This window comes from Siniperca chuatsi, linkage group LG7, assembly GCF_020085105.1.
Source record: "Siniperca chuatsi isolate FFG_IHB_CAS linkage group LG7, ASM2008510v1, whole genome shotgun sequence".
Taxonomy (NCBI): domain Eukaryota; kingdom Metazoa; phylum Chordata; class Actinopteri; order Centrarchiformes; family Sinipercidae; genus Siniperca; species Siniperca chuatsi.
In genome coordinates this window covers 21,187,401-21,214,719 of record NC_058048.1, presented here as the reverse complement: position 1 = coordinate 21,214,719, position 27,319 = coordinate 21,187,401, and the positions used below count along the sequence as shown (strand labels likewise).

General features: G+C 41.9%; 1 protein-coding gene across 3 annotated transcripts; it reads right to left on the bottom strand.

Annotated features, from left to right (window-relative positions):
* Positions 1-1,407: 1,407 nt before the first annotated feature.
* arhgap32a (Rho GTPase activating protein 32a) lies at positions 1,408-26,700 on the bottom strand. Of its 3 annotated transcripts, none has more exons than XM_044202140.1 (22): positions 26,421-26,700; positions 19,212-19,325; positions 18,251-18,356; positions 17,247-17,338; positions 16,908-16,992; positions 13,024-13,110; positions 12,784-12,921; positions 12,500-12,592; positions 11,563-11,685; positions 11,400-11,477; positions 10,606-10,687; positions 10,339-10,488; positions 9,242-9,344; positions 8,293-8,437; positions 7,863-7,945; positions 7,252-7,359; positions 6,937-7,082; positions 6,636-6,849; positions 5,908-6,053; positions 5,657-5,731; positions 4,867-5,538; positions 1,408-4,686 (listed from the first exon to the last, which is right to left on the bottom strand). In XM_044202140.1, the coding sequence occupies exons 2-22, from the start codon at positions 19,298-19,300 to the stop codon at positions 2,444-2,446; spliced, it is 5,058 nt and encodes a 1,685-aa protein (XP_044058075.1). In that variant the 5' UTR covers positions 19,301-19,325; positions 26,421-26,700; the 3' UTR covers positions 1,408-2,443. The 3 variants fall into 3 exon arrangements, with proteins under 3 accessions (XP_044058075.1, XP_044058074.1, XP_044058076.1); XM_044202139.1 differs by having other exon boundaries at positions 5,908-6,056; positions 26,421-26,698; XM_044202141.1 differs by lacking the exons at positions 16,908-16,992; positions 17,247-17,338; positions 18,251-18,356; positions 19,212-19,325; positions 26,421-26,700 and adding an exon at positions 14,316-14,589 and having other exon boundaries at positions 5,908-6,056.
* Positions 26,701-27,319: the final 619 nt, after the last annotated feature.

Below are 27,319 nucleotides of genomic sequence, written 5' to 3'. Positions count from 1 at the left end.
AACAGTGAGGATGCACTTTGAATGCCAATGCGGCGATGAATAAACAATGGCTCACTGCTCCAGGAGCAATGCAGAGCTGCCATGAGACATTGCTTTGACTCCACAGGCTCTCTTAATGGTTTTTGCCACAGACCAAGCTTTTCAGTCAGCTGTGAATGGGAGGCTGTTTTGATCTGGGAGGGAACACTTTAATAATTTCTAACAAAGCAACAATTCCCAAGGCATTCTGGACAACCTTGGCTGATTCCTTCTGATTATCCTCCAGCCACTCAACTCACTTTAAACCTTGATTGAATGGGCCATCTATAGCAACAAGCTTATGGTACGTGAGGCCTCATACTTGATCAGAGGACGTCATCTGCAGCCGAGGTTACTAATATAGTCAACTGGAGGGATCTATCACACTGAATAAATGTCTCTACATCAAATCCAGGTAGTTTTTATAATACCCTCAATTCAAAAGCAGTGCAAACAGTAAAATAGTCAAGATCCTCTGCAATGTTTCTGAACAGATATGAGGTGTCTGAGAAGCAAATCAAAGTCTATGATCTCCCCTCTATAGGCAATAGGAGCTTTGTAATTCCTGCAGTGCAACAGTGCCACCTGGTGGTGAGCAGACGCCACTGTGAGACTCCAAGCACTAACATAGTAGCTCCCAGCCTGGGGTCAGGTGGCCAGATGATTAACAGGATAAAGAAGGGGGGAAAAGATACACTTATTTTAATTGTTTTCTGACTTTTCCCTAATTTTTCACCTTTTCTTTTGGAATACCAGATATTTGTACTTCTTAATACTTCCAAAAAATGTATTATTCTTAAAATCAAACAATCTAGGAATGTAAAACCACTCACCAGCCCGTTTGTGCCTCTCATGTATTAGCATACATTTTTTATTGGAATATATTTTCATCCCGATGATTAAAGGAGTCTTTGAAAAATCTGAAAATACCGCCAGAACAGCGGTAAGTGTTTTAAAACAACATTTTGTGCTTTTCAAACATTGCCAATTGATGATCTTTTAGAGAAACCGATAAGTTAACTTGAATGTATGCTAAAACACGAGGGGTACAAACTGGGGCTAGGGGAGCACTAATGCACATGCCTCAAATAACGTATCTTGAGGCTAAACACTAACACACCTGAATCTCTGACCAATCGTTGGCAGTTGAGTTGCATTGTGGGTAATGTAGGTGGTAGGTTTTGACTAGGAAGAAGAATGTGCATCCTTCTGCATCGATATTGATATTTTATTTTGTCCATCCCGAGTCTGACAATGTTATTAAAGTGCGATGCTAAATCGGTGGAGTACTCTTATGGGGTGATAACATGAAAAGGTCCGGAGCTAACGTGCAGCTCCGGTTCTCTTCTCTAAAATACACCTATGACACAAGAGTTCAACCAACTATAATCATTGATATAATATATCTTTATTTATTTTTAAGACTCTCACTAAAATAACGCATTTAACATGTCTTAACAGAATATCCTCATTTACCTGTATTTGAAATAGCATCTTTAATGAATAAAACAACATCATAATTTATGTAAAACACCACATTGTTAAAAGTTCCCTCAAAGCTGAAGGAAATTTTCATTTTTGTGACAAAACCACAATGCCATACAAAATACATTGTTTCACCTAACTGAATGAGCTAATTTGCATTTACTGTATGTAGCATATTTCGCCATGGTAGCTTTTACCTTAACAGAAATCATAGCACTCATTGTTATTTTAAGATTGCATTATACAATGTGTGATCAAGGGGAAAAAATATGAAAAGTTAAAAACCATGAGGTTATCATACCCTCAAAAGTGCTAATTTAGTATTTAACGATGATTCAAAGCAAGCTGTTTCTTACAGAAAAAAATATATACTGTATATCAAGAGGCTTCATGTACACCACGTTAAGACAATGTGTTTCATACACAGTTATTCTCAAAAGTGCTTGTTGAAGTCTGAGCAGACTGGAATAGAAAACAAAATGTACAGTACATTGGCCACATGTTAGCTGTGTGATTTTTATACAAATATAATACATTTAAAATGAATGTTATTTTAAACACATTCCTATACTGAAATCATATTAATAAAACCAGTTACTTTAGCTTGTCATCTCTTGTTGTTTAGACGTTCAATAAAATATATAAGCCATCATTTTCTCAAACATGCCTCTCTTACTGTTACTTTCAAATATCCAAATTTAAGACAACATCTGCATACGCATCACTTGTTCCCTTTGAGCTCCCTCAAAAGCCACTGCAAAATATGAAACTACCAGCGATGGCGACAGTATGATCCCCAGCAGCAGCCTCACTTCACACTTTTTAGCAGCTCCGGAAGGTTAAACACACTTTCAACACAACAGTCTGTTGGTCTGGCAGAGGATAAAGTGCTGTACTCCTTTGGCCCCGATGTGGAATCAGATAAAACCAGTGGTCAGAATCACTCGTAGACCCCGGCCTCTGATCTCAGTGCGGCTTGATAAAAAGCCTCGTGACCCAGAGCCTTGGAAAGCAGTCTGTGCCCGCGGGGAGACATGCAGCCCTGGCCAGGCAAATATCCGGCCACAGCTTTACCGGATCTTGTGGGTTTAGGTTTGGGCACTGCGTAATACCCCTCCATGTGGTCATATTGTGTGGGCCTGACTTTAGTGCTCTGAGTCCTTCTGTTGGGCTGAGTGGAAAAGGATCCCAGATGTTCTGGATCCAGAGGGGATTTGGCATGGTGATGACAGTGGTGACGATTTTCTCTGGTGCTCTGCGACCTCCCTGGCCTCCTGAGGATGCTGGGTTTCACAATACCGGAGTAGTTGTTGTCAGCGTTGGTCATCATTAATTGATCCTGGTCATGACCTCGTGTATGGCTTCTGTCATTGTGCTCGATGCTCTTGAGGTTAGGACAGCCCCTTTCTGGAAGAGAGGGGACTTTGCGAAGCGGTGGCTGCTGCGAAGAGCTCTCTTTGATCTGAATCCGCCTGGATGGTCCCGGCTCTGCACTCGACCGGTGACCATACTGCTGCCTGGTGACCTCAGGGTCTGTGTGTTGAGACCTTGGTGAGTTTGGGGATGTAGCTACCACAACATTTTGGCTTTCTGTCCTGCCAGTGGAGAGGAGGCAAGCGTTTCCAGGGTCTGACTTGCTTCTTGTGTGTATTATGTCTCTGCTTCTTGTGACAGTCGGCGAGACAGGGCTCTCAAAAGGAGACACAGCTGGACATGTATTTTTACGTCTGGATTTACTCTCCTGCTTGACTGGTTGATACACGACTCTTTCAAAAACTTCTGCATCTCTAGCCTCGTAAACAACAGTGTCCCTGCTTTGTATGTAAAGCTCCCTGTTCACAGGAGGGACATGGTGTGGAGAGCAGTTGTAGTAATTTGATTGTCCACTTTCTCTTGTTGAACGCATGGTGTAAGACTGACTGTGTCGGATACCGCTTTGCCGGCAGGGCTCTACATAATAGCGGGAGCCATCTACTGGGTTCATATCAGAATACGGGCTGTAACGACAGTCAGCATGTGCGTTCCCAAACTGCGGCCGAACAGGGTGGATGCCGGTCTGAATCAGCCTCTGATAGGGCGCTTCCTGGCTCGATGTCTGCTCAGCATAAAACATGGTGTCAGGGGGCAGGACTTCTGTCTCTGCCAGCTCGTAGTGACTAATCTGAGGGGCATGGAAGGAGCGAGCCCTCCGGATGGCCGGGTGCCCAACTATTCTATCTTCTGTCCTCTGCCATTGGCCTTGTTGCCTGTGGCAGCCACTGATAAGGTGCTCATCTCTATGGTAACGTCTGTACTGAGGTGACAAAGGGTGTCTTAATCCTAAAGTGCTGTAGCGGCTTTCAGAGGACTGCCTGTACACGCTCTTTGGCCCCAAAAGGTGATGTGGCAGAGCGTCGGGCCGAGGGCAGTGAGGTGCAGGCATTCGTCCTGTTTGAATTGGGCGATGATGATGATGATGATGATTACCGTAGACATCCTCAACCAGGCCTAGAGGTCTGTCTTCCTCCGGGCTGTAGTGATGGGTTGAGGAGGGCTGTAATGGACGTGGAAGGACCTCCTCGATTGAGGCAGGCATGGAGGTCTCCGCCAGAACAGCACGAAAATTAAATACATTGATAGAGTCAGTGTTCACATATACAGGAGTAGTTGACGGGCTCGGAGCGGAGCACACAGGTTGGGTGGGTGTTGAAACGCCAACGCTCTGATAGGTGGCTTGTGTGACATCTCTAAGCTCTTTTTCCTCTCTTCGGTCCCTCATCTCTGCACTACCTTCTTCCAAGCTCCCTGACCCGAGTGGGCTGACATTAGGTGTGAAATTGCACATAATTTCCTGTCCGTCAGTTACCTGCGATGACTCTGAGCCGAGGTGTGCAGGTAGGAAACGAACAGGATCAGGGCAGCAGTGCTCCGATGCTTGCCACTGGGAAACAGAGGTGACATGAGGGGTGAAGTACTCCTCGGGGTATACTTTAAGATTGAGAACAGAGGGCCGGGGCGGTCTGTCCTGGGTGTGAGGAGCTTCCTGTCTCTGGAGAGGGTGCGATGGGATCTTGTTTCTTCTCTGGGAGCCACTGCTGGCCTTCTGGGCAGATTCGGCCAGAGCCAAAGCCAACTTGCGCGCAGCACTCGTCAAGGGAGGGTGAGGAGGGAGAACAGACACTGAACTCATAAGTCTATCTGTTCCTGGGGAGGGATAAGACAAACAACGCTACAGTATGACAGGACAAACAAAGCTATGGTAAGACATGATGGGACAAGACACAAAAGCTTTCATAAGAAACTACATAATGCATTATTATTTAAATAGATTCTAACTATATACAGTAAATGTTATGTATGATGTTGAAGAGGAGTGGTACTGACCTGGATCAGGCAGGTTCTGTGCAGACTGACTGAGGTCGGTCAGGGCTGATGCCTGGCTCGCAGTGCTGAGTGGGCTGCAGTGCTGGTAGGGCACTCTTGTGCCCTTTCCATCTACCAGTGGAGCTTCACACTTCTCCACTGGGGGAGAAGAGGAAGGAAGAGGTGGAGGAAAGGCGGATGCATTCTGAACATCTGCTTGCGTCTTAAAAGATTTCTTCCTGAGTTTAGGAGAGAGCGGCTTGGAGGTAACCTTCTTCCCACCTTTAAAGAGAACCGGGCTAATATCTGGAGACTGAGTGCAGCTAATGTTGTTAGGAGAGGAGATGGGCTCTGATTCACTGAAACACCCTGCGCTCTTCCTCCATTTATTTCCGTCTTTGTTGTGCTGCAGCCCAGGCGTAGCTGAGGGTGGGCTGCACTGAAAAGACATGGGGTCAAAGTCCAAACTAGACATGCCTGTGGCCGGCGGACAAAGATCAAGATCATCCTCCTGGTGTGGAGGTGAAATACATGCTGCAGTGCGGACACGATCAGCACCATTATGACTCTCATTCAGTGGGTGGCTTCTGTGGTCGTCTTTACTTCTGGTGTTGTGTAGGTCGTCTCTACAGACGGCAGAAATAGCCTCACTAGTTGAACGAGGTCTGCGGGGGCGATAACTTGGAGGTTCCCCTGAGATGGAAAAAAACGCATGCATAAGACCAGAATCTTCAGTAGTCACAAAAACACAGATAATATAAACCACTGGGAGCCAATTTAAGTGTGCAAAATGTACAATTTTAATGAATACCTTCCACATTGTGCAGAGAGGTGAGAGATTCCTCACTTTTGGTAGAACGCAATGTGCCGCTATCTCCTCTTCCACCTGGAAATGTTTTTAGGGCAAATTATTTTTCTCATTGAAATTAATCCTCACCACTTCTAAAAAGACCATTTGAACACCATTTGAACTGTCAAGATTAGTTGAAGAAATTGACATGTTCAAATTCATTAAAAAAAGCTTCATGTTTTCTGGCTGTGTAATAGCAGCAGTAATCTGACCTGGCAGTGCAATGCTTTTTATCTCGTTAGGCTCGCTGGGGTGTCGCTTCAGTTTACGTTTAGACACAGACTGGGACTTGCCCAGGTGGAAAAAGGAGAGCCAGTTCCCCACAGGAGACTTCTTAGCCTTAGCAGGAGGCCGCTTGCTGCTACAACACAGAAACAAATCGTCTTGTCACACTCACTGTTTCATCTAACAAAAGTTCACAAGCACACAAGCAAAAAATTATTAAAATGACAAAAACAAAACATTATAGCTGCAACTAACGATTATCATTATATTTTAATCTGAATAATTGTTTAGCGGCCAAAATGTCAGAAAATTGTGAAAAATACCCATCACAATTTCTCAGGTTACAAAGTACATCTTTAATACTGCAAACTGATTTGTCCGACCAACAGTCCAAAACACAAAGCTATTCAATTTTCGATGATATAAAAACAGAGAAAAGCAGCAAATCCTCACATGTGACAGATTTTAATAGCTGCAACCAGCAAATGTTTGCTATTGTGTATGTACTTTTGCTTAACAAATGACTTAAATGATTAAGAAACTACCAGAATTGTTTTCTTTACATTTTCTGCCAATCAACTAATTGTTTCAGCACTAAAAAATATTAATGATCACACACACTACAAATCACAAATGATGACATGTTTACTCATGCTCATGAAAAATTCATATAATAAATAAAAAGGAGGACTGATCAGGCGGTCCATGAAACTACCTCTCCATCGGGAGCTCGATGACTGTGTGGAACTTGCCGAGAAGAGCTCCGGGTCCCTCCCCAACCTCGATGTAGTCACTGTGGGTGAGGCTGGGGGTGGTGGCCGGGGAGCCCAGCTGTGCCTGAGTGCGGGCCTGGGCCTCCTCCAGAGACAGTAACTTTGTGGACGGGGAGCAGACCAGCAGGGACTTGGGTCTGGATAAGGTGTTGTTACCTAAAAGTAAGGTGTTTAGAGTGTGTTAGAAATGCATATAACCTCAGAACAGATGCCACATGTCATTTTGTTTCTATTTTGACCTACCTGTGCTTTCCCGTATGATGGCATTGAGTTTAGGGCTGAAGAGAGCCTCAGTGTTGTTGAGGATGAACTCCACAACCACCGACTGGATACGCACCTCCATGAACGCTGCTGTGCCGCTAAAACAGGCCGACTCGATCTGTCTGGACCTGAAACACAGTTACAGTACAGCACAACCTATTTCACAGCTCTGGACCACTGAGACATGCCCCAGTTCACTGTCACAGAAACACTAGAAGGAAACGGCAATGTGGGCGCTAACAGTGTCAATTAAATTCAGTTTTCATGCAGTCTAGAATAATGAAGTTCAAGAGTCACCTGAGGAGGTTCGGCGCCCAGACAATAGCCAGGTTTTTAGTGTGCATGTTAGTGATGGGGCTGAAGGTGGCCAGGTGGGAGAGGTGTCTCATGAGGTACTCCAGAGTCCTTTAGATAAAGAAAAGCAAATATTTAATATACATTTTACCTGTTAATTTCAAAATATTTCCTTTTAGACAGGAAATAAGGTCAATCCTAGGGTCATAGGAGAAGGCCATATTGGTCGTCTAACACTGTTATCCTACCTATTACCAGCAGGTGGAGTCAGAACTGTCACAGAACTGGAGAGTTCAGTGCATCCAATAACAAGCAGGATTAATGTCACTTTGCATGGAAGTTATTAGAAAATGCATATGTACAGCAGGAATGTTATGCTGTAAGTGATCAGACATTTTTGTGACTTAAGAGTTTCACATCTCAGAGCAGGATTTTCTCTGTTTTTGAGACCTAAGTAAAAGAAAAGTTTTTTGGTGGTGCATTATCTTCACACAATTAAAATAAGCATCATAGCATTGACAGTTTGAGGTATTTTGATGCAGCACTCCCTTTTCTAGAAATCAAACAATTCCACCTCAGGCCACCAGGGTGCAACAGTGAGCTTTAAACCTGACCTGTAATGTGGAGGAGGCAGCTGCTGGATGACATTGTGGATTTTGACCAGCCTCTCCTCATCTGTGGCTGCAGACACAGCCTCCTGTGAAGACAGAGGATAAAGCACACATCACTGAGAGGGCTGATAATCGCAGCAGAGGGAGTTGCCACTATTTTTCCCTTTTATATTCAGAGCAGCCAGTGTTTTGGCTCACTTAATCTGCTATTTGGTTTTGGCGTGCACATCCCCTGCTGTTCCTAGAGAGCTCAGCGTAATGCAATGACCCTATTTTGAGCAGCACTTCAAAATGAGCTGAAAATTTTACATTGTTTTTACGGTTCTTTGATAATCACTGAGTAACTGGAAATGTGTCCTCTGCAGCCAGTTTCCATTCCCATATTTATCCCCAGCACAAGTCCCTGCCCCAGTTCCATTGCTCTCGTCCTTACTGAGAATCTGTCGTAGAGCTGGTAGGTGAGCAGAGGGTTGGGCAGCTCTCTGAAGTACAGCTTGCAGAGGGAGCCCACTGAGTGGATATCCTGTCTGAAGACTTCTCTGCTCAGGTCTGGGATCTGTTCTGAGTCAAACTCGTGCCTATACAGAGACAGAAAGAAGAAGAAGATATAGAACGGCGTGGGAGTCATCCTACTGCCCATCTGTCAGTATGAAAACACAAAAACAAGGAGGACACTGTAACACTTCGATAATACTGCCAAAAGCTGTCAAATTTATAAATCATAATTTACAAATGAAGAGAACATTCTTTCCATCTCTTTGACATCTTTAATAATATTCCTCCCCAAACTAAAAAATATAATATATTTAACAGTGAGGTGGAGCAGGTAAAGAAGAAGGTCACCTTTCGATACCCTTAACCAGTATAAACTGTGAGAAACATCAACAAGTCACCAGATATTTATCATTTCCTAAAACATTGAGATATGATGTGGCAACAAGTTTTTCATGTGAGAACATTCATTCTGATTGGCTGTCAACACCCCATCAGACTATGTGCCTCTCAGTTTATCTACTAATGAGTTTGTTTCACGAATTCCTCCTGGCATGCATAAAATAGACGAGAAAATCATTACAGCCATTCCAAGCTGCACAGCTTGAATGTAATTGTATTTGATGGATTTCAGAATAAGCAGCTCAAAAAACATCACTTAGCAGCTATTTTATTGATACTTTCTGTAAATGTGCAATAACCGCTTCCAAATCAGTTCTTGCTAGTGTATCAGGTCAGTCCATAATCCTACACAAAACCGACAATTTGTCAGAATTGAGTTACCATCTAAGTAGCCTGCCATGCAAACACATATGTGCAGGCTCTTATTAAACAACAAACCATCCTGTATAAGACATTATTTTGGGTAAAATTTCAAAATGGGCACAAACCTCAGTTTCTGGATGTTGGAGGAGATCCCAGACAGTCTGTAGATTCCATCCACGACTCCATGTTTCTCTATGAAGTCAGCACAGCTCTTAACAACCTGTGGGACTACAGGAGACAGTAGAGAGTCAAGAGAGGCTGAAATGTTAAGTTTCTGTTAAACAGGTGCTCTATGATCACTGTGCTTTCATTGAGTTTGGATGTTTTAGCAAGGAGAGTTTGTCGCTATGCACCTGGAACATGTCATGATATAACAACCTATGTGTAATCTCTTCTACAGTATTTCAATTTCACTCAAATCAGTAGGAAATGAATATCAATTCAGTCTACATCAGTGGTTCCTAACCTGGGGGATGGTAGATAAATCTCAGGGGTCATGAGATGATTAATAGAATTTTTTTTTTTAAACAAAACATTGACTTTTTCTAGTTTTACCCTTTCAGGCTTCTAACAATTACCCCAAATCAAACGATTTGATTACAGCTCATTGACACCGCAGCCAAGAAAACTGCCTTAGCCAGGATTTTACAAATACTAAGGTCATAAATTTAAGTATCAAGTTATTATCTTCAGCACACAAGTTAAAAAAAAATATTTTTCCAGGATTCCAGGAGCTCTGGAGAATCCTTTTTTTGTTTTTGTTTTGATGGCTTAAAATAATGCAAAATAATGCTGGGAAGCACTGGTCTACATAATATTTTAGAATGGTACGCATGTAGCTTTAATCCAATAATCTGCATAAACTGACATGACATGACATAAATGGTTGAAATTAATGTGAGCCTTGCCTCTATCGCACGGCATTTCAACACGTCTGAAAAAACAGAAATAAAGACGCAGCTTTTGGCAAATCTACAAGGCTCTATCAGAAGCACATCCTGCTGGCAAACATAAAACAGTTATTCACACCACCGACTCAACATCACAGCAATGTATCACAAATCCACTATACAGGCAGCAGATTCACTGGGTAATCCCTTTTCGGGGTATTTACAATTTGAAAATGTGAAACATTTCAGTGTGAAGCGACAGCAGGTAAGAATTACATGATTGAAAATGACAGAGAAAATTAAAAATAGAAGCCATTGTAGGAATAATTTACCCTCATGTCCTGAGTTGTGGAGATGTTCCCCCAGGTCACAGCCAAACACTCTCTCTCTGAGGATGCCGCGCTGCCGCAGCTTCTGAGGCGGCGGTCGAGACTTCATAAAAGTCCTCAGGAACGTTACTAGCTTCCCATGCTTCTTACACACTGATTAAGATGACACACACACACATAACAGCCACATTAAATCAATGCGTCTCACATGCTGGGAGCAAGTCTTAAATAAATCATCAAGCAGAAGGACAGACACACACTGAGGAGTACCTGGCTTCGCCACCGAGCTTTGAACGCTAGAGGGAATCTTGTCATTTATCAGCTCAACACAGTCGCAGGGGAAGAAACCAACCTGCAAGTAGAGAGAAGAGGATGAGCAGAGTAAAGAGGATAGACGGAGATGGTAATATACACTTGTAAGTTCCAAGACCAGTGTCGATGTTTAGAGCTGTGGCAGACTGTAGTAGGGTGAAGGTACAGAAATAGGTCAGTAAGCATGAGGGTACAAGCTGCCTCAGACTGAAAATAGCTGGTTTGCATTCTTATTGTGCAAAGCATCTTAGCGTGTCACTCAACCGCAGTGACAAACTAGCTTGTTTTTGATGTTGTGCTTTTAAAAAACAAGGAATTCAACTCATATAATCTCAATTTAAGCAAATATGAAACCAAGCAGTATGTCCTTATCTCTCAGAATGAATTCACTGGACTCCAAATTGTAATTTGGATGAAGAAACGTTTTACCTAAAGACACAGTGAAGTGAAAAATAAAACTTCTAATCCTGTGTCGATTATTCATTTATCTCTTGTTACGAGCTAAGTATATGCCAAAAATCATTATTGAGTATTTATTTATATCGAAATCCCTCTCTTTCCTCGTCTTGTAAAACATAAAAAGATTTTTGATAACACATCACTTACATAAATGTATCCAATCAAATGTGATTTGGGGTGACTACCTAACCCCACCCATCATATCAAACTGCACTTGACCGTTAGCTCGTGGGTAGCTATCAATGATTATGAATAATTCATTAAACATAATGAACAACAAGAAGATGATTCACCTGAAAGCCATGTTTCCCCCTCCACCAGCCTGTGTCTTCTTTAGGAGGCATGTCTATGACTGACACAATGTCCCCCACCTGGATCACAAAGAGTATGATGATGAGAATAAAGTCTGATCACAGTTGAACGCATTAAAAAGGCATTACGATGGGATCATCATACCTCAAACGTCAACTCATCTGTGGCCTGCGCTGTGTAACGTTTGGTGACGTGTGCAGCAGCGATGGCAGGCACATTGATTGAGGATTCCTCAGACACCAGCAGATGGTTCCCCTTGTTGTCGATCTGGAAAAGAAAATGTATTTTATTATTATTTTAGCCATCTTGTCAAGAGTTAGACATGTTGGCCAAGCTTAGCTGCAAGACTGGAAGCAGGGAGAAACAGCTGTTCGCTCTTGCTTCATTTAAAGTGACAGAGGGAGACAAGCAACGCACACTATTGGTATTTTGAATACATGAGCAGCAATACAATATGTTACTGTAGTGTGGTTTTATTAATGTAATCATTTAGTATTTTTCCTGGTATTTACTATGGGCTTGCCTAGCCAATGTTTCAGCTAATCATATAATTATCTTGTTTTGGACTTTGGTTTTAAAAAATCTGTTTACAGCAATCTCATCAAAGAAGAAACACAAACGTATATTTAAGCCTACTCCCACATTATTATTGGGGGGAAAAATACACTAAATAACCAAACAAAGAAAAAAAAAACACTAAAAACCCTCAACATTGAATTTAATTTGAAGAGTTGGCACACCAACCCAAACCGACCTGCACAGCATCTCCAGCTGCAGAGGAGTACCACATATGCCTAGGTGTTGTGCACAAACCTGGCACCACTATGAGGATGCCCAGCAGTTGTTCATCCAGAAATAGCTGAGTCCTCCAGTTTTTGTACGCCGCTAAGCCATAATGTCCTGTACAGATTTTCATCTGCAGACTCTGAGCAAACAACTGTACTTCCAAAAATGTCTGACTGTGCCTTTAACTTAACTATTTAAATATTAACGGTGAACATTAAATATTGAATTAACTAAATGGGGTCCTTTCTAGAGAGTGAATAACTGATAGCAAGTGTGACAGCTGACAAGGAGATACCTCCATCCATGTTAGTACTGGACCACAGTTGATCTTGTTGTCAGCAATGGCGGAGAAGCGGGACAGGTATGTGGCCAACATCTTGGTTACTGACTGAATGGAGACACAAGATTGTGAAGATTTAGTAAAGCATGACAACTAAAGAGTAATTTTCCACACTACATGCAACAGAACAGACTCATTTCATTACCAGATGAATCCTAAGTGTTAATGAAGCTTAATTTCTAATTTGTGAGTAATTTATATCAAAGATTAGAGATAATGGAGTTGTAGCTCTGAGGTACCTCAACGGTGTCCTTTAATGTGTCGTATCTTGGCAGCTCGGTGAGCTGGGAGTAACGGCGGTCATAGATACACAAGTGCAGGTGTTTGTCCAGCACCCGGAAGTCTTCGTAGGATCTCTTTACCAGCCAGTTTCGACCCTGACAAAGAGAAAAAGAAAAAAACTTTCGAAAAACTAAAGCAAAGTAATTTGAGATATTATACCATGTAGTCTATTTTCCAAATGTAGCAAGTGATGTTACCTGGCAAATGATCTGGACCAGAAGGACCAGCTCTTTGGCGTCCAGACCAACCTTTGGTCCTTCGCTCTGCCCCTCTGCAAAGGCCAACTATGAGGGAGAAGAACCAGAAAAAAAAGAGAGACGGAGGAGCGAATATTGAGAGGGCCCACATTCTAAATAATGGATGTGTATAATACAACAACCTCTCTGTATGTGACCTGCTATACAAGAAGTACAACATGTCCAACCCCATTTTTCCATTAAATAGTAAAACCACTTTTATACTGAGCTGTGGGTTTGAGTGTAGAAAAATTCAAAACTTGAGTAACAAAGAACTATTGGAAGTAATGCCTGAAAAAAGAGGTATGTTAACATTTTTAAAAAGGATTTTTTATTGAAACTTCTTTAGAAATTTTGACGAATGTTCTTTGAATATGAAAACCTTCATGATAAAGTTTATTTGAGAAATAAGTACAGGATATTTCCTCTGCCACCAGCATAGAAGTCATTCATATTCTCACTTCACCATAAATCCTGCAGAATGAAATGTATAATACATAAGCTGCTAGGATATCTGCACTTGGAGGCGGTGTAGATTTAGCACAGATTTCTTCTTCTTCTTCTTTCTTCTCAACAATATTCTATATGCCCCAAAACTGAGAAGATCAAAGCCTTGCAAGAGTTTGGGAATACAGTGATAGACATTACTGTAGAAGAGACTTCAAAGGCCTGGAAGCCAAGGGAAGTTCTGGTTATTTATAACTGTTAGCAACTCATCCAGATACACTGTTACACAACACACAGCGACCTAGTTACTGCTCAACAGTAATACAGCAAACCAGGCTGACAAGGAATGCAGAATGAGAAATATGTTTTTGAATAAGTCATGATGGAGGAGCTCATATTCACTGAAAGGATTTGTTTGAAATAATAGTCAGAAATAAGCATTTGAATTAAGTACTGAAGGGGGATGAAAAGGCCAAAGCATGATGGGAAGCAGGATCATATAAATAATTATAGATAAACTAAGATTCTTTTGTGATGAAACAAAAAACTAGCTTGAAATTTTTTTTTAATTATGAAATCAAACAGCTAAAATCTGAAAGTTTTCATTGAAGGCATGCCTGAGCATCGCTTCCTCTATGATGCTCACACCCCAAAGACTACTCCTTTCAAAATAAAACATGCTAACCCAGCTCAGACCTTTCAACCCTTTGTGCAGAAACATACCTGCATTATGTTATTTACTCACAGACTCAAATCTGGCACCAGAAGCTCAAATGAATACATAATCGTCCACATGTTCAGGTTACCTGCCACTAAGGCATCTCAGGTATCCATCCACAGCTGGAGGAAGTGGCTCTCTCTTTGTGTGCAGCCGCAGTCCTGGATCTCAGTAATCTCCTCCAACAAGCCAATTCTGGGCTGAGGGCAGCAGAGTTTAAATGCTGCTTCTTACTCACATGTTTGCCGTCCCCTGCCGCCTTACGTAAAATGCTAATTCACAGGGCTTTGGATCACCACACGCTTACTGCTCTATTCAACGCAGAAAATACGAAGAGGATGCTTCCCACTGTGTGTCTTACCCCCCTTCCTGCCTCCCTTCTTCCATCTCTTCCCCCTCCTCCCTCTCCTGTACTCTGCCTCCATCGCCTTCCCCCCTCCCCCTCTCCCTCTCCTTTCTCCAGTGACAAAAGGGGGTTTGGCAGTAAATGGGCTCAACCGGCACACACAGATGCACAAGCTCATCCATCATGCAGAGGCAAAGCTGCACAAGATAGATAGACGACCCTTCTTCATTTCAAAACAATTCTCATTCATTCCACTCTCAAGGCGAGACTGGAGCTGATCTGGAGAGGAATCAGACAGAGGCAGTCTGCTGTCCTTGTGCTATTCTGCGATTAGGATACAGGAGACCTGATCAGTACCCTCCCTTCCTGCCGCCACAGTCTGTGAATATAGAGACAGGCAAATGCATCATGGGAGATACAACAAGAACAAAGACTAAGTCAAGAAATTAATCAAAAATAACATACAGATGTAAAAGTAAATTGCACAGTGGCATGTGCCCACTGTATGTTGGTATATGTGTGTACAGCTTTCAGTGTCAAGTGTCTCCCCAGACTGATATTTCTCTTCCAGCTCAGCTCAGCTTTTCTTCTCCCTGTGGAGCTTTTCAAGGTCACTGAAACTGTTGTGCTGCTTCACTTGCCTCCACTCTACTGATGGAGCCATCACAGTCATGGCAACCACAACAGGACGTTTACCCAACAGACTGAGAGCATCCTGGGATTTAAGTGCCCCTCCAGCCCACTTCACTATAGTCCATTACCGCTACATGTAGAGATTCAGCCCTACAGCATGCATGCACTGCTTATGCAGTCTTTTGTGTGAAGATCCATTGGCAGCTTCTGGTATGTGGAGAGACGACTGCTGCACTCTGCTGGCCAGCAAACTGAACTGCATTGAGGTTAACCAAGTAGTTAACAGCTACTTCCACATATGACTGAGCAACCACTAGTGCTTCACTGCTTCGCATTATCACTGCTGCAAATACACTCTTTCTTAAACATAAAAAAGTCTATATGTCCAAATCATTTGTTGGCTGGCGAGAGTCATTATATACATATTAGAGTCCATGACCACAGGATATTCAAATCTGTTTCTGAAAACAAGACCAAGAGTCTACAGTCATGCTAGTGGCATTGTGGAGCTATGCTTTGGCACAGTGGTGCTTTGAGCTAAATGCTAATTTCAGCATGCTAAAATGCTGATGTTTAGCAGGTATAATGTTCACCTTCTTAGTTTAGCGTATTAGCATGCTAACAATAGCTTAGTACAGTACCTCTAAACATGGAGTACAGCTGAGGCTGGTGGGAATGTCATTAGTTTTGCAGGTATTTGGAAAAATTCAAACATAATGCAATTCATCCTTAGGGGAACATGAATATCTGTACCAAACTTCATGGCAATCCATCAAATAGTTATCGAGACATTTCACTCTGAACCAAAAATGTCAGCCTCATGGTGGCGCAAGACGAAAAGTCAGGGGATCATCAAAGTCATTAGGATTCATCCTCTGGAGCCTGGGGTAATGTCTGTACAAAATTAATCATGGGAATCTATCCAGTAGTTGTCAAGATACAATGCACCAACTGACACACAGACAGAATGACATTGCCATCCATAGAGTTGTGCCGCTTGCATGGCTAAAAATCCCCCAAAAGTTTGTTTATAATAATACAATATGAATTAATATTGTGAAAATAGTGTACGACAGAGCATTTACCTCCAACTACATCTAACTGTAACCATATTTTCTCACACCCCCTTTTGTTTTGTCAGAACAGGTTTTCACTTTGAAAATGAGTCATCTCCTACAATTCCTGGAGAGACTCAGCTGTCTATCCAGGAAACTGCTGTATCTCAGTTACTAACTGGTTGACATCATGTGCTTAAGTCAAACTAATAAGTCGCAGGTTTACAGAGGTCAGATGAGTCTGGCATTTATATACAGTAATGCAGGGGATTAACACACTGCTGGAATCGGATCATGGATTTAATAGGAATGGGACTAATAAAATCTTTAATAGTGAAAACATAATGATTTATGCATGGTGGGGTATAATTCTGTGCAAATTAATATTTTGTAGCTCTCCTGATAAAATGACACTAACAGCTCTAATGTGACATTTCAGGAAGGAAGAAGAAGGAAAATGCAATAATGGGGCTGCCCACAAAAGACAAACAAGGTTATTGATTCGACTGACACGTTGCATTTCAAGAATGATGCATTTTTGGAGCAATTCACCAAAATGGCCACTGAACTTGAGCCAAAAACACAATTACTGAACACAGTAACTCTCTGCAGCAGAAGTCACAGTGTAAGTATTTTCAGGGCTCACCTGAACGTTGCCAAAGTCAACAGTCTCATAGTGGAAATGGGCACACTCTGCCAACCTGGGGAAGTGACCTCTGGGGAACGTCAGCCTAAAAACACACAGCACAACAGCACCTCATCAGTATTCAACACACTGACACCGTGATGGAGAGAAAAGCAAAGCATAGCAAAAGAGGGAAAAGAGAGATTAGGCCTATGTGTGAGGGTTAGAGATGCAGCAGGCAGACTCGTCTGTCTGTCTGTGCCGCGCCCATAATTTTATAGGTCCTCATTTCACTGGCCTGGATAAGAGCCCTGTTTTACAGCCTATAATAGCAGCAACACTGTCATGGGGAGCACCTACTTCTTCATGTTCTTGACCTTCATGCTAGCCGTGCTGACGCAGGAGCGCAGGAGGGGCTCGGCTGGGTGCTCTGTGATGTCATCACTCCTCACCTGCCACAGAGAAAGCAGACATCAATAAGTGTCAGTCAGTCACAGGACAACTGATGGAGAAGCGATTACAGTCGAGAATAATTATGTTGATCACCATAAACAGTTTGGACGCAGGAAACAAACTTAGATGCCTGGTATAAGACTAAAGTAGTGAGTTGTACATCTAATGTGCTAATGTTATGTTATGTTTTGCTTATGTTATGCTGTGCTTTGCTATGTTAAGCTATATGATATTATTTTATGCTAATGTTATGTTATGCTATCTTATGCTACTGTAATGGTAAGACATTTCTTTCTATGTGTTTGTCTATGAAGTATTGTTATTAATATTATTATAATATTGGTAATGTTTGTGTCTTGTAGTGTTTGTTTGTTTTGTCCAAGTGGATTAGTTTGTTTATGGACATTTGACATATGTGAAGGATGATGTATGTTTTAAAAATCGAAATAAACAAAAAATATATGCATAAAGTACAATAGAAAAGCTGAAGATATTTTATCACTCATCCAAGAGCCTTTGATTCTAAAAACAGGAAAGTAATTTCCCCACAGAGATGTAAAGAAAGAGCTGCTGTGGAGGCCTGGAGTAACCAGAAGTAAACATTGCAATATTGTCATAACACCTTTACCTCAGTAGTTCTCAAACATGCCACTTCACTCTCATTCCCAACCTGGAGGTGAGACATCCTCAAATGCAGTTTTACACCTCTTCACACCTTCATCACAGTGACTTACTGACTCTCACATGACAGTATATGACTTCACTGACATCATGCTGTGGTGACATCATGGTATGAATCACCTACACAACCAATGCAGCCTCATGGAAGAAGGGCAACATGTATGTTGGTGGGTGTTTATGTATTTTATTTGTATAAGTGATGAGTCAAAGTCGTGTGTGTGGGTGTGTACCATGGCAGTGGATGTCTCCTGTGGCTGTTTCTCTTCTGGAGGATTATTGTTGGTGGCTTGAGGTAAGGCTTCGTCTTTGTCCAGGTCAGTAGATGGTAGCAAATCTCTGCAGAAACAGACAGGCTATATCAACACAAGAATTAAAACACAAGAAAGGTGGCATGTCATAAAGTTAACGTCCATGTAGTCTGGGGTTTTTCAAATAAGATATGTAGTTTTTTTAAATACACCAGAGGGAGCAAGTGAGGGAGATGAATTCACAATTTGTGGCTCAATCATGACATTGCACCAGCATGGCCCAAAAAACATGTTGTACTAGGTCTGTTGTGTTTGAATCTGCATTAATAAAACATGAGACAATAATAATCTTTTCTATTCAGATCTAGATGGGAATAAATTGTTGATGCAGATGAAAAATGGTAGCATCTCTCACTATAGTGGGGTCAACAAAAAGCCATGGTGTCTTTTGTATGCGTTCAGGACAGAAAAGCTTGTCTATTCAGAGAGCCATAAAAGCAATGCACCCACAAAGGAGTGCTTCACAAAACCTTCACTTGAAATGTGACTCAATGTATTTGGGAGTGGAGGGTGAGGTTCATTCAGCTCAACAAAGAGAGGAGAGAGACAGGCCTTGGATTTGGCACAGTGATTCAACGGGATGAGATCAGGACATGAAGCCAAGAACAGTGACACACAGTGTAATTTATGTGATCCACAGTGACATAATTAATTACATAGACAGAATGTAAATTCATAGGAAATACTAGGAAATACAGTGAGTTTTGTACCTGATGGAGCTTTATACAACAACAGTTTTTCTCTCTGTCTCCCTCTGAGAAAAGGGTCACATTTTATCCTTACCATTACACAGCTCCTACTTTTATTCATGTAGCATCTCATTACTTCTCTTTTACATAATTCTGATTGGCTGCCATGAATCGCAGAAAAGAGAGTAACTCACCTCTCAAGGACGTCACTACTTCCTGGTTCACCCTGGGGTCCTGAGGCAGCATTCTCAATCACCGCGGCAACCACACATCCAGCCTCCATGATGCTGCCTGACTGCAACAGCCTCCTGTAGAGAAACGTGAGTGGGAGGGAAAGGAAGAGAGCGACGGTGGGTGGGTAGAAGAGTAGAGAATGGGAGGAACAGTCCGATGCAATGAACCTGCCAGACGTCAACCGACTTGAGGATGCAGTGTGCACGACTCTCAAGGCTACAATCCACAGAGCCCAGACTGTAATCTGCGATGACATCATGCTACAGCGCTGGGAGCTGTTTCAGTGATAAGGCATGTCAGGCTGCAAATTCATGGGATGGTCTTCGGGGGAATATCAGCTTCTTTTTAGCATAGCACTGACAGGTTTTAGCTGGAAACAGAAACATATCTTCCTCAAGGAAATGTCAAGATTGTCATGGTCAATGGACTGTACTTGTATAGCGCCTTTCTAGTCTTCCGACCACTCAAAGAGCTTCACACACTACATATTGCATTCACCCCATTCACACACATTCATACACTGATGGCAGAACTGCTCATCAGTACAAAGAAACTAATTAATCATTCACACACATTCACTCACACTCACACACCGAAGGCACAGCCCTCGGGAGCAATTTGGGGTTCAGGGTCTTGCCCAAGAACACTTCGACATGTGGGCTGGGGGAAGCCGGGACGAACCACCGACCTTCCGATTGGTGGACGACCCACTCTACCACTCGATATATTTGCTGTTTTCATTATGTGAACAATTAAAACTTGGATTATTTAATTTGGATTTGGTTATGCATTGGATTGGTTATTTTAAGAATAGTCTGCCCTGAAATGGAAATCAAGCCCTATCATGTAAGGCAAAAACCCATTGAGGTTCATATGTTGTTCACCAAACACACAGTGACTTAGCACCCCATGGCCAATTCTAGCTTTCTCCCTGATTATTCAAAGTAATGCTGTCATTTTCTTACTCTTCAACAAAATCAAAAAAATGTGCCTCAGGTTTCTCCATACAAATTCAATAAAATAAAAATGGGTCTGAAAATCCAGGATCTATGTTGTTTTTGCACTCTGGCATTAGTCAGAAGCTTTTGGATCTAAACATGATAACAAGGTTTGAAAAAACCCAGGTTCACTGTGTCAACTGGCATTACATAAACTTATTAACTGCAAACCTGCACCACTTAAATATAATATCAACTAAGGTGGGTCCTGCATTAATACCCAACCCCCACTTTTAAAGTTAAGTGCTCACATGGTGCCCATCCATCTATTACCTATACATGCTTATCCTTATCCAGGGGGCTGGAGCCAATCCCAGCTCACACTGGGTGAGAGGCAGGGTGCACCCACCAGTCTGTCACAGGGCTAACACGTATAGAAAGACAACTACCTGCTTGTCTTTGGACTGTGGGAGGAAACCGGAGCACCTGGAGGAAGCCCACGCAGGCACAGACAGTACATGCTAACTCCAGCTGGCAGAGCTTTGAACCCAGAACTTCTTGCTGTGAGGCAACAGTGGTAACCATGTGCCGTCCTGCCCACATAGTGCATATTCCTAAATAATGTTGTGTTTAATCAAATAGCTGCAAACCAACTGGCACACAGAAAACCAGGGGCCATGTAGCACTCCATCACGTGAAGTACTACCCTTAGATCCAATTATGTATTTGTTTAATTTTTTAAATTACCATTTTCCTTGACATACTGTTACAAAGACCTAATACCAGGACAGGCCCCATCACTCCCACTCTTTACCAGACTCCATTATTACGACTCCTCTCATTATGTACTGTAAACAAACAGAAGGAATGTCCTGATGAAGCGAAACTAGACTCTTCCTAATGTTCCTCTACAATCTTCCCATAACTAGTTTCCAAACGTATATGGGTTCTTATCATTAAACAATGACTTTAAGGCAAGTGGGCACAAAAAAGCCTCTCTCAGCCACAGCATTTAAAAAGTCCCTTCAATTAACACAAGACAGTTTTACCTCTTCCCTAAGCAGGTCTGCTAATCCACATAGAAATGTTTGGAGTAACGAGTAGATTCATCAGCCCGGACCGCTGCTGTAGTAGCAGTTTCCCACCAGTCCCTCTGGCCTGTAGCCTCACTGAGTTGCTGTTGACTGACTTCCACAAAACCTCATGACTCAGCAGAATGTGAGCAGGCCAACAGGAATACAGGCCAGATCGAGCTCCACTCTATCCACATCTCATGCTGTATCTCCTCTCTAATAGACACCATAACCTTGCCAGAGGAGAGCCAGAGCATTACACAGACTGCAAATTAACTGTTGAGAAGTGCTACATCAAGTGCTATTTTATAGAAGACACTTAGGGAAAAAGTGTTTGGAAAGTCATATGAATGAGCAGTGTGTCACCAAATTACGCAGAACAGGAAGCATTAGGAGTATTTGTAGTATAATTAGTGCCTCTTAGTATGTCTTAAATATGTAGGACAACACAAAAACAAAGTTGTACTGCAAAGTCATCAAGATATGGTAATATCTTCATCTCGTTTACAATATTTTGGCTATGTGGTGCTAATGGAGGTCAGAGATTCCTAGCGGCTGCATGCATTCCATGATAAAAAGTGTTGCATGGTACACAGTACAATGCCTGACCTTGCTGATTGTACCACATCAGACAGTGAGTCTTTTCAAGTGTAGGGACATGTTGTACTTCACATTGCAGAAGAAGCTGGCTAGCTGGGAACTTTAAAGCTGCTTAAATCTTTTGTTTCCATCTGAAAGACTTTGTGGGAGAAGAGCTGAAGAAAACAGAGAGCAACATATGAACAAGTGAGTGTTCTTATAGCAAGCACCACAATACATGAAAAGTAGACTATTTTATAAATGCTCCAAACAGCTTGAGCTATGAAAAGACAAGGCTGTCACGATTGTTAAAACAAAAAAAGGGCATGATTTTGGGAGGTGATCTTGTTCTGCATGTGTCAGTGTCCATGGCAGAGAAAATGGGTGGCAGACACTGCCACTTTGTGCAGCATCATAGGAGAGAAAAATAGAACAATGTCAAACCAGGTGCCACAAAATCTCTTGACTCTGATTTAATGTTAGAAGCCTTGGAATCAACTTCACCCACAGCTGCTGTAAATGAGGCAGGAATCATCTTTCCACTGCTTATCTATCAGTCATATCCAAAGTATTAAGAAAAACAATAAAGAAGCCCTCTACCTGTCACACTAAAAGTATGAGAGACGTTGTTATGATGTCAGGAGACTGGAACAGCACAGGAGGATGTTGCCCTGGTATCCGATGGCCTACATGGCGTTTTCAAGAAAAATAGGGCAGCCTACACAATCTTGCACACTGTTTATGAAACTGGTATCAGCAAGTGTGTTAACATGAAGAATGGCTGCCTACATATTTGTTGCTACAAACACACAGCAGATGCGTGCAATCTAAGTGAGTCACAGCTACTTCTTCACATATGAGAGGCGGGAGGAAGTAAGGCTGAGGAGAAGGAGAGGGAATATAGAAACTGCCATTTCACATTTTTCTGTATCAGGGTTTGACAAAACAGACTCCTCCCAAACACAATTAAATGTAACTGACACACATAAATGAGAATATAGCTCATATATGGATATTACGTGGTACTTTTATGGAGCTCTACAGGTGATTAAGGAATTGCAATAAGGCCTCTGGTATGTTGTTTAAGATGGGCTGTAATTGACACACATAAAGTCACATTTTCATAACAGAAACATTAGCTAGCTAATTAGAGCAGGTATTGTGGTAAAGTCTGATAAAGAGGTGAGTAATAATATGGCTGCTTTGTCATTGTCTCTGTTGGCTGTCCTCTTTTATAACGCAGCTGTAAATGCCATTATGTGGAGGGACAGATTAGGAATTTCTTGAACCAACCGATAGAGAATTTGGTATAAGCCACAGGTCAGTCATTTCTGTACCTGAAGTGTTTAACCTTAGTATTTTAAACTCTTTTTACAGTATGCCAAAAAATTACTTTAACCTGCAATAACTGATTTGTTGGCTACTTGGGGGCTGCGGAAACAAGCTGTAAACACAACACTTTTTAGCAAACAGATGCATATTTACACATCCAGCAGATATGGAGCAACATTATCATTAATTTGTCGTGTTTGTTTCCAAATGATGAATGTAACTCCGATATTCACTCTCCTTTTAGCTCTGTTTTTGGTCTCTGCCAACTCCTGAGGGAAGTATCTGGCTCTTTAGCTGCTAAATGCTCCACTATGTTCACCAGCTAGTCGCTAACCTTTTCTGTCTGCTGTTTGGTGCTGGAAGGTAACGTACAGTTGGTTTATAGAGCTTTTTAGCTGACAGCTGCGACTGAAAACGATAAGAGCTGTGAGAATGAACCAAAATGGTGAAGTTGCGGGCTGGAAAATCAAAACAATGAGCTGAAAGACACCATAAAGCTCCGCAGAGTCAATGGCAACTGCAGAGTCGGGTGATAATTCTCACTACAAGCAATCCCTTTCAATTACATGTAGTCATGTGATCAATTATGAATATAAAATTATAAAAGCATATGAATATAAAAAAAGCATAATAGCAGCTTTAATTGCACCTTTAGCGTGTCTTGATTTTGATGCGGTACAAACATCTTCCTCCCCCAGAGGATGTGTGACAGGACCGTGTTGTCAATGAGGGGGAAAGTTAGTTTCATGCTCTCATTCGGAGCCCTGGAATGCAGTCAACACTAGCCAGCGACGCAGTGGAGAAAGGCCTGCGGTTGCCATGGTAACCTCTCTCCCGTCCATCGTGACTTGATGCTCCTCCAGACTGAGGATGAGGTGGCACGAGGAGGAGGGAAATGAAGCCTTTGAGAAACCTTTGACCACAAGCTTTGACACATCATCACCAACATCATCATCATCATCAGCCAATCTGCCTAAGGCGATGACATCATTGTTCATCCACCTTGCAGGATTCAGACACCCGGTGCGCTGCTGCTCTCTCAATGAACAACACAAGTCAACCGTCTTTACTGGAGCTTTTTCACTCATTTCACTTCTTGGGGGAGGAGGTGGGGTCATATGACCCTATAATCTTCTTGAAATCTATCATAGTGAGATTACGTTTATTTCATCTCACACTGAGTCGGTGTCACAGCTCAGTCTTTGTCCTGCAACCTTCAGAGTCACAGTGATCCCAAATGAAGGGCATGAGAGCGGGATGAACAGCAGGGCGATTCAAATGTACACAACAAAGACCCAAATATTTAATCAACAAGCCGATCTGTCACCTAAGCCTAAGCCTTACACTTAAGTATAGACATTTCTGTTTTAAGCACACATTTACTTCCACTAAAATAGACAAATGATAAAGTAAAAATAAAGAATAAGAAGACATTTTACTCAGCGGGACAAATATTTTAGGAATAGGACAGTGATTCTGGAGGATATAGCCACTATGCTATTGGCTCACTAACGCAATATTGGGTGTCACAGAAACTCCCACACAGTATTACAGGATCACAGTCACCCGCCCAATCTAATGCAATCCTATACAACATCCCTGCAACAATTACTACCTTTGTAAAGCTCATGTTCAGCTAGATCAGAGATGTTGACTCAACTCTGTGGTAATAATCTTTATGGCTGTGATTGTGTTGTAGTATTGGACTGTATTACATCATAAAATACCCAACATGTACCAATTATTTTGTCCCTACACACTCCAACACACATACAAGAACTGTATATTGAAGGTACAGGCTTCATAATATAATGTAGGGCTGCATTATTTTCTTTAACAATTCATTTATGAATCATTTGGTCTATTATCTGTCAGATGCCCAAGAATCCCAAGATAATGTAATCAAATCACTTGTTTTGTTGCTCCAAAACACAAAAATATTCAGCTTATTATCACATATGACAAAGAAAAGCAGCAAATCCTCACAACTGATAAGCTGGAACCAGTGAATTGGGGGAATTTTTGCTTAAAAAATGACTTAAATGATTAATCAAATCAAAATAATATACCATTTTGTGTCGATTACTTTTCTGTCAATCCTAATAGACTAATGTTTTCAGCTCAATATAAAATACCTAATGTGCCCCTATTATTTTGTCCTCCACACACAAACAAGCGGTCTTTATGTATGTAAAGGCTTCACAATATGTTGGTTGGGGTGCAACTAATGACAATTTTCTCAATAAATTACTTTGTAGATTATTTTCTTGATTCATTGATTAATGATTTGTTCTATAAAATGACAGAATATAGTGAACAATGCCCCAAACAATTTCCTAAAATCCAAGGCAATGCCTTGTTTTATCCAACCAACAGTCCAAAACCTAAAGATATTCAGTTTATTATCACAAAGAAAAGCAGCAAATCCTCACAATGAAGGAGCTAGAAAATGTCAAACGATTAATCGATTATCAAAATAGCTGCTGATTAATTTTTATGTCCAATAACTAAACAAATCATTTCAGATCAACATGAAATAATAATTTTCTGTCCACCATCTAACCTGAGATGGTGGACCTGTAGACCTGAAAGTCGATTAATCGACTTTCAGGTCTACATAAAATACCTAACATGTACCTATTATTTTGTCCCCACACCTTCCAACACACACACAAGTATATGATACGGGCTTTACAATATACAATAATGCAATTCAGAAGAGAAACACTACACTTTATCAGTTTAATCAACAGCTCTTATAAAAACTCAAAAATTTTAAATTAAGCTTCACAAAGGCAGCACTTTTTGCAGGGCTGTTGCAGTGTATTGCAGTAGATTATATAGTTGTTTATCATTTTGTGCCCACCCACTGCATTACAGCACCAAAATCCTCTTGACAGATGAACTCAGACTTGTTTTCATAACCTGTGATGCAATCAAACACACCATTACCAGTCCTCTAAACCAACTGGAAACTTAACTGGTAACCACAGAGAAAAGTTTACCACCGCTGTACACTGACCTGTTGGGCCTGACAGATCACCGGTCAGCTTCATGCATAAACACACACACGCGCGCGCGCGCGGTCATTTGTCAACTTCAATGTTGATTGGCTGATCAACTGAAAAAAAAAAACGCTGTCAGGTGTTAAGATGACATCTTCAGGGCAGTGACAGCAGGTTAAACACCAGTCTTATGTCTGTATAGTACGCGGTAGTTAGTGACAAACCCTGTTCAAACAGCCTACCTGTAACTGTGCACGTTGCTCCACTCTGCCGCCTCCTCTATGCTGCACAGCGCTGAGCTTCTCGACGAGGAAACATGTTGTCTGCATCGCACTGCAAACGCTTTGCTCGGAAAACACACACACACACGGGCTACAGTTGATCATCTGAGGTAGATGTTTTTTAGGATAGAAACTGTGCTCGGGTGCGACATCGCCGAGGCAGTGTGGATCATCCCGGAGAGCTGCGACTGTCTGACTGCTGAGGATCTGCACCCGCCACCGGGGAGCGCGCACACCTGATCTCGTGCCCGCGCCTTGGATATTTTAGCCCCAGGGGTTCCCGGACCTTTTCAATGTCAAGGACCCGAATATGAGGTAGGCGTGAGGGTATGCATGGAGCCCCTGTTTGATAATACTCACCAGCCCGAGGAGCCCCATCTGGCAAGATTGTGTGGTGTTAGGTAATGCTTGGTACAGAATTATATAACCATCTAGTGTAGGTGGGGTGATAACAGTGAGAGGAGTGAAACCTGGTGTGCAAATCACTTCATCCTCATATATCATCTTATTGTGCTTGTCCACTTTCATGATCCCCTTTGGTTCCTGCAAGAGCCTGTACTGAACATTTTGGGGCCGATTAGTCAATTGACAGAAAATTCAATATCATGATTAATCGTTTATGTCATATATCGAGCAAACACTAAACATCAGCAGCTTCTTAATAATTCGACATTTTGGGAAGATACCTTTTGACTCTTGTGTCTGTTTGTTGAGCTACAGGCAGGAAACAGCTAGCTTAGTTTAGCATAAAGACTGGAAACAGTGGGAAAACTAGCCTCTGTCCAAAAGTTAAAAATATGCTTACCAACACCTCTAAAGCTTACTAATTAACACCTCGTTTGTTTAACCCTTTCAAAAAC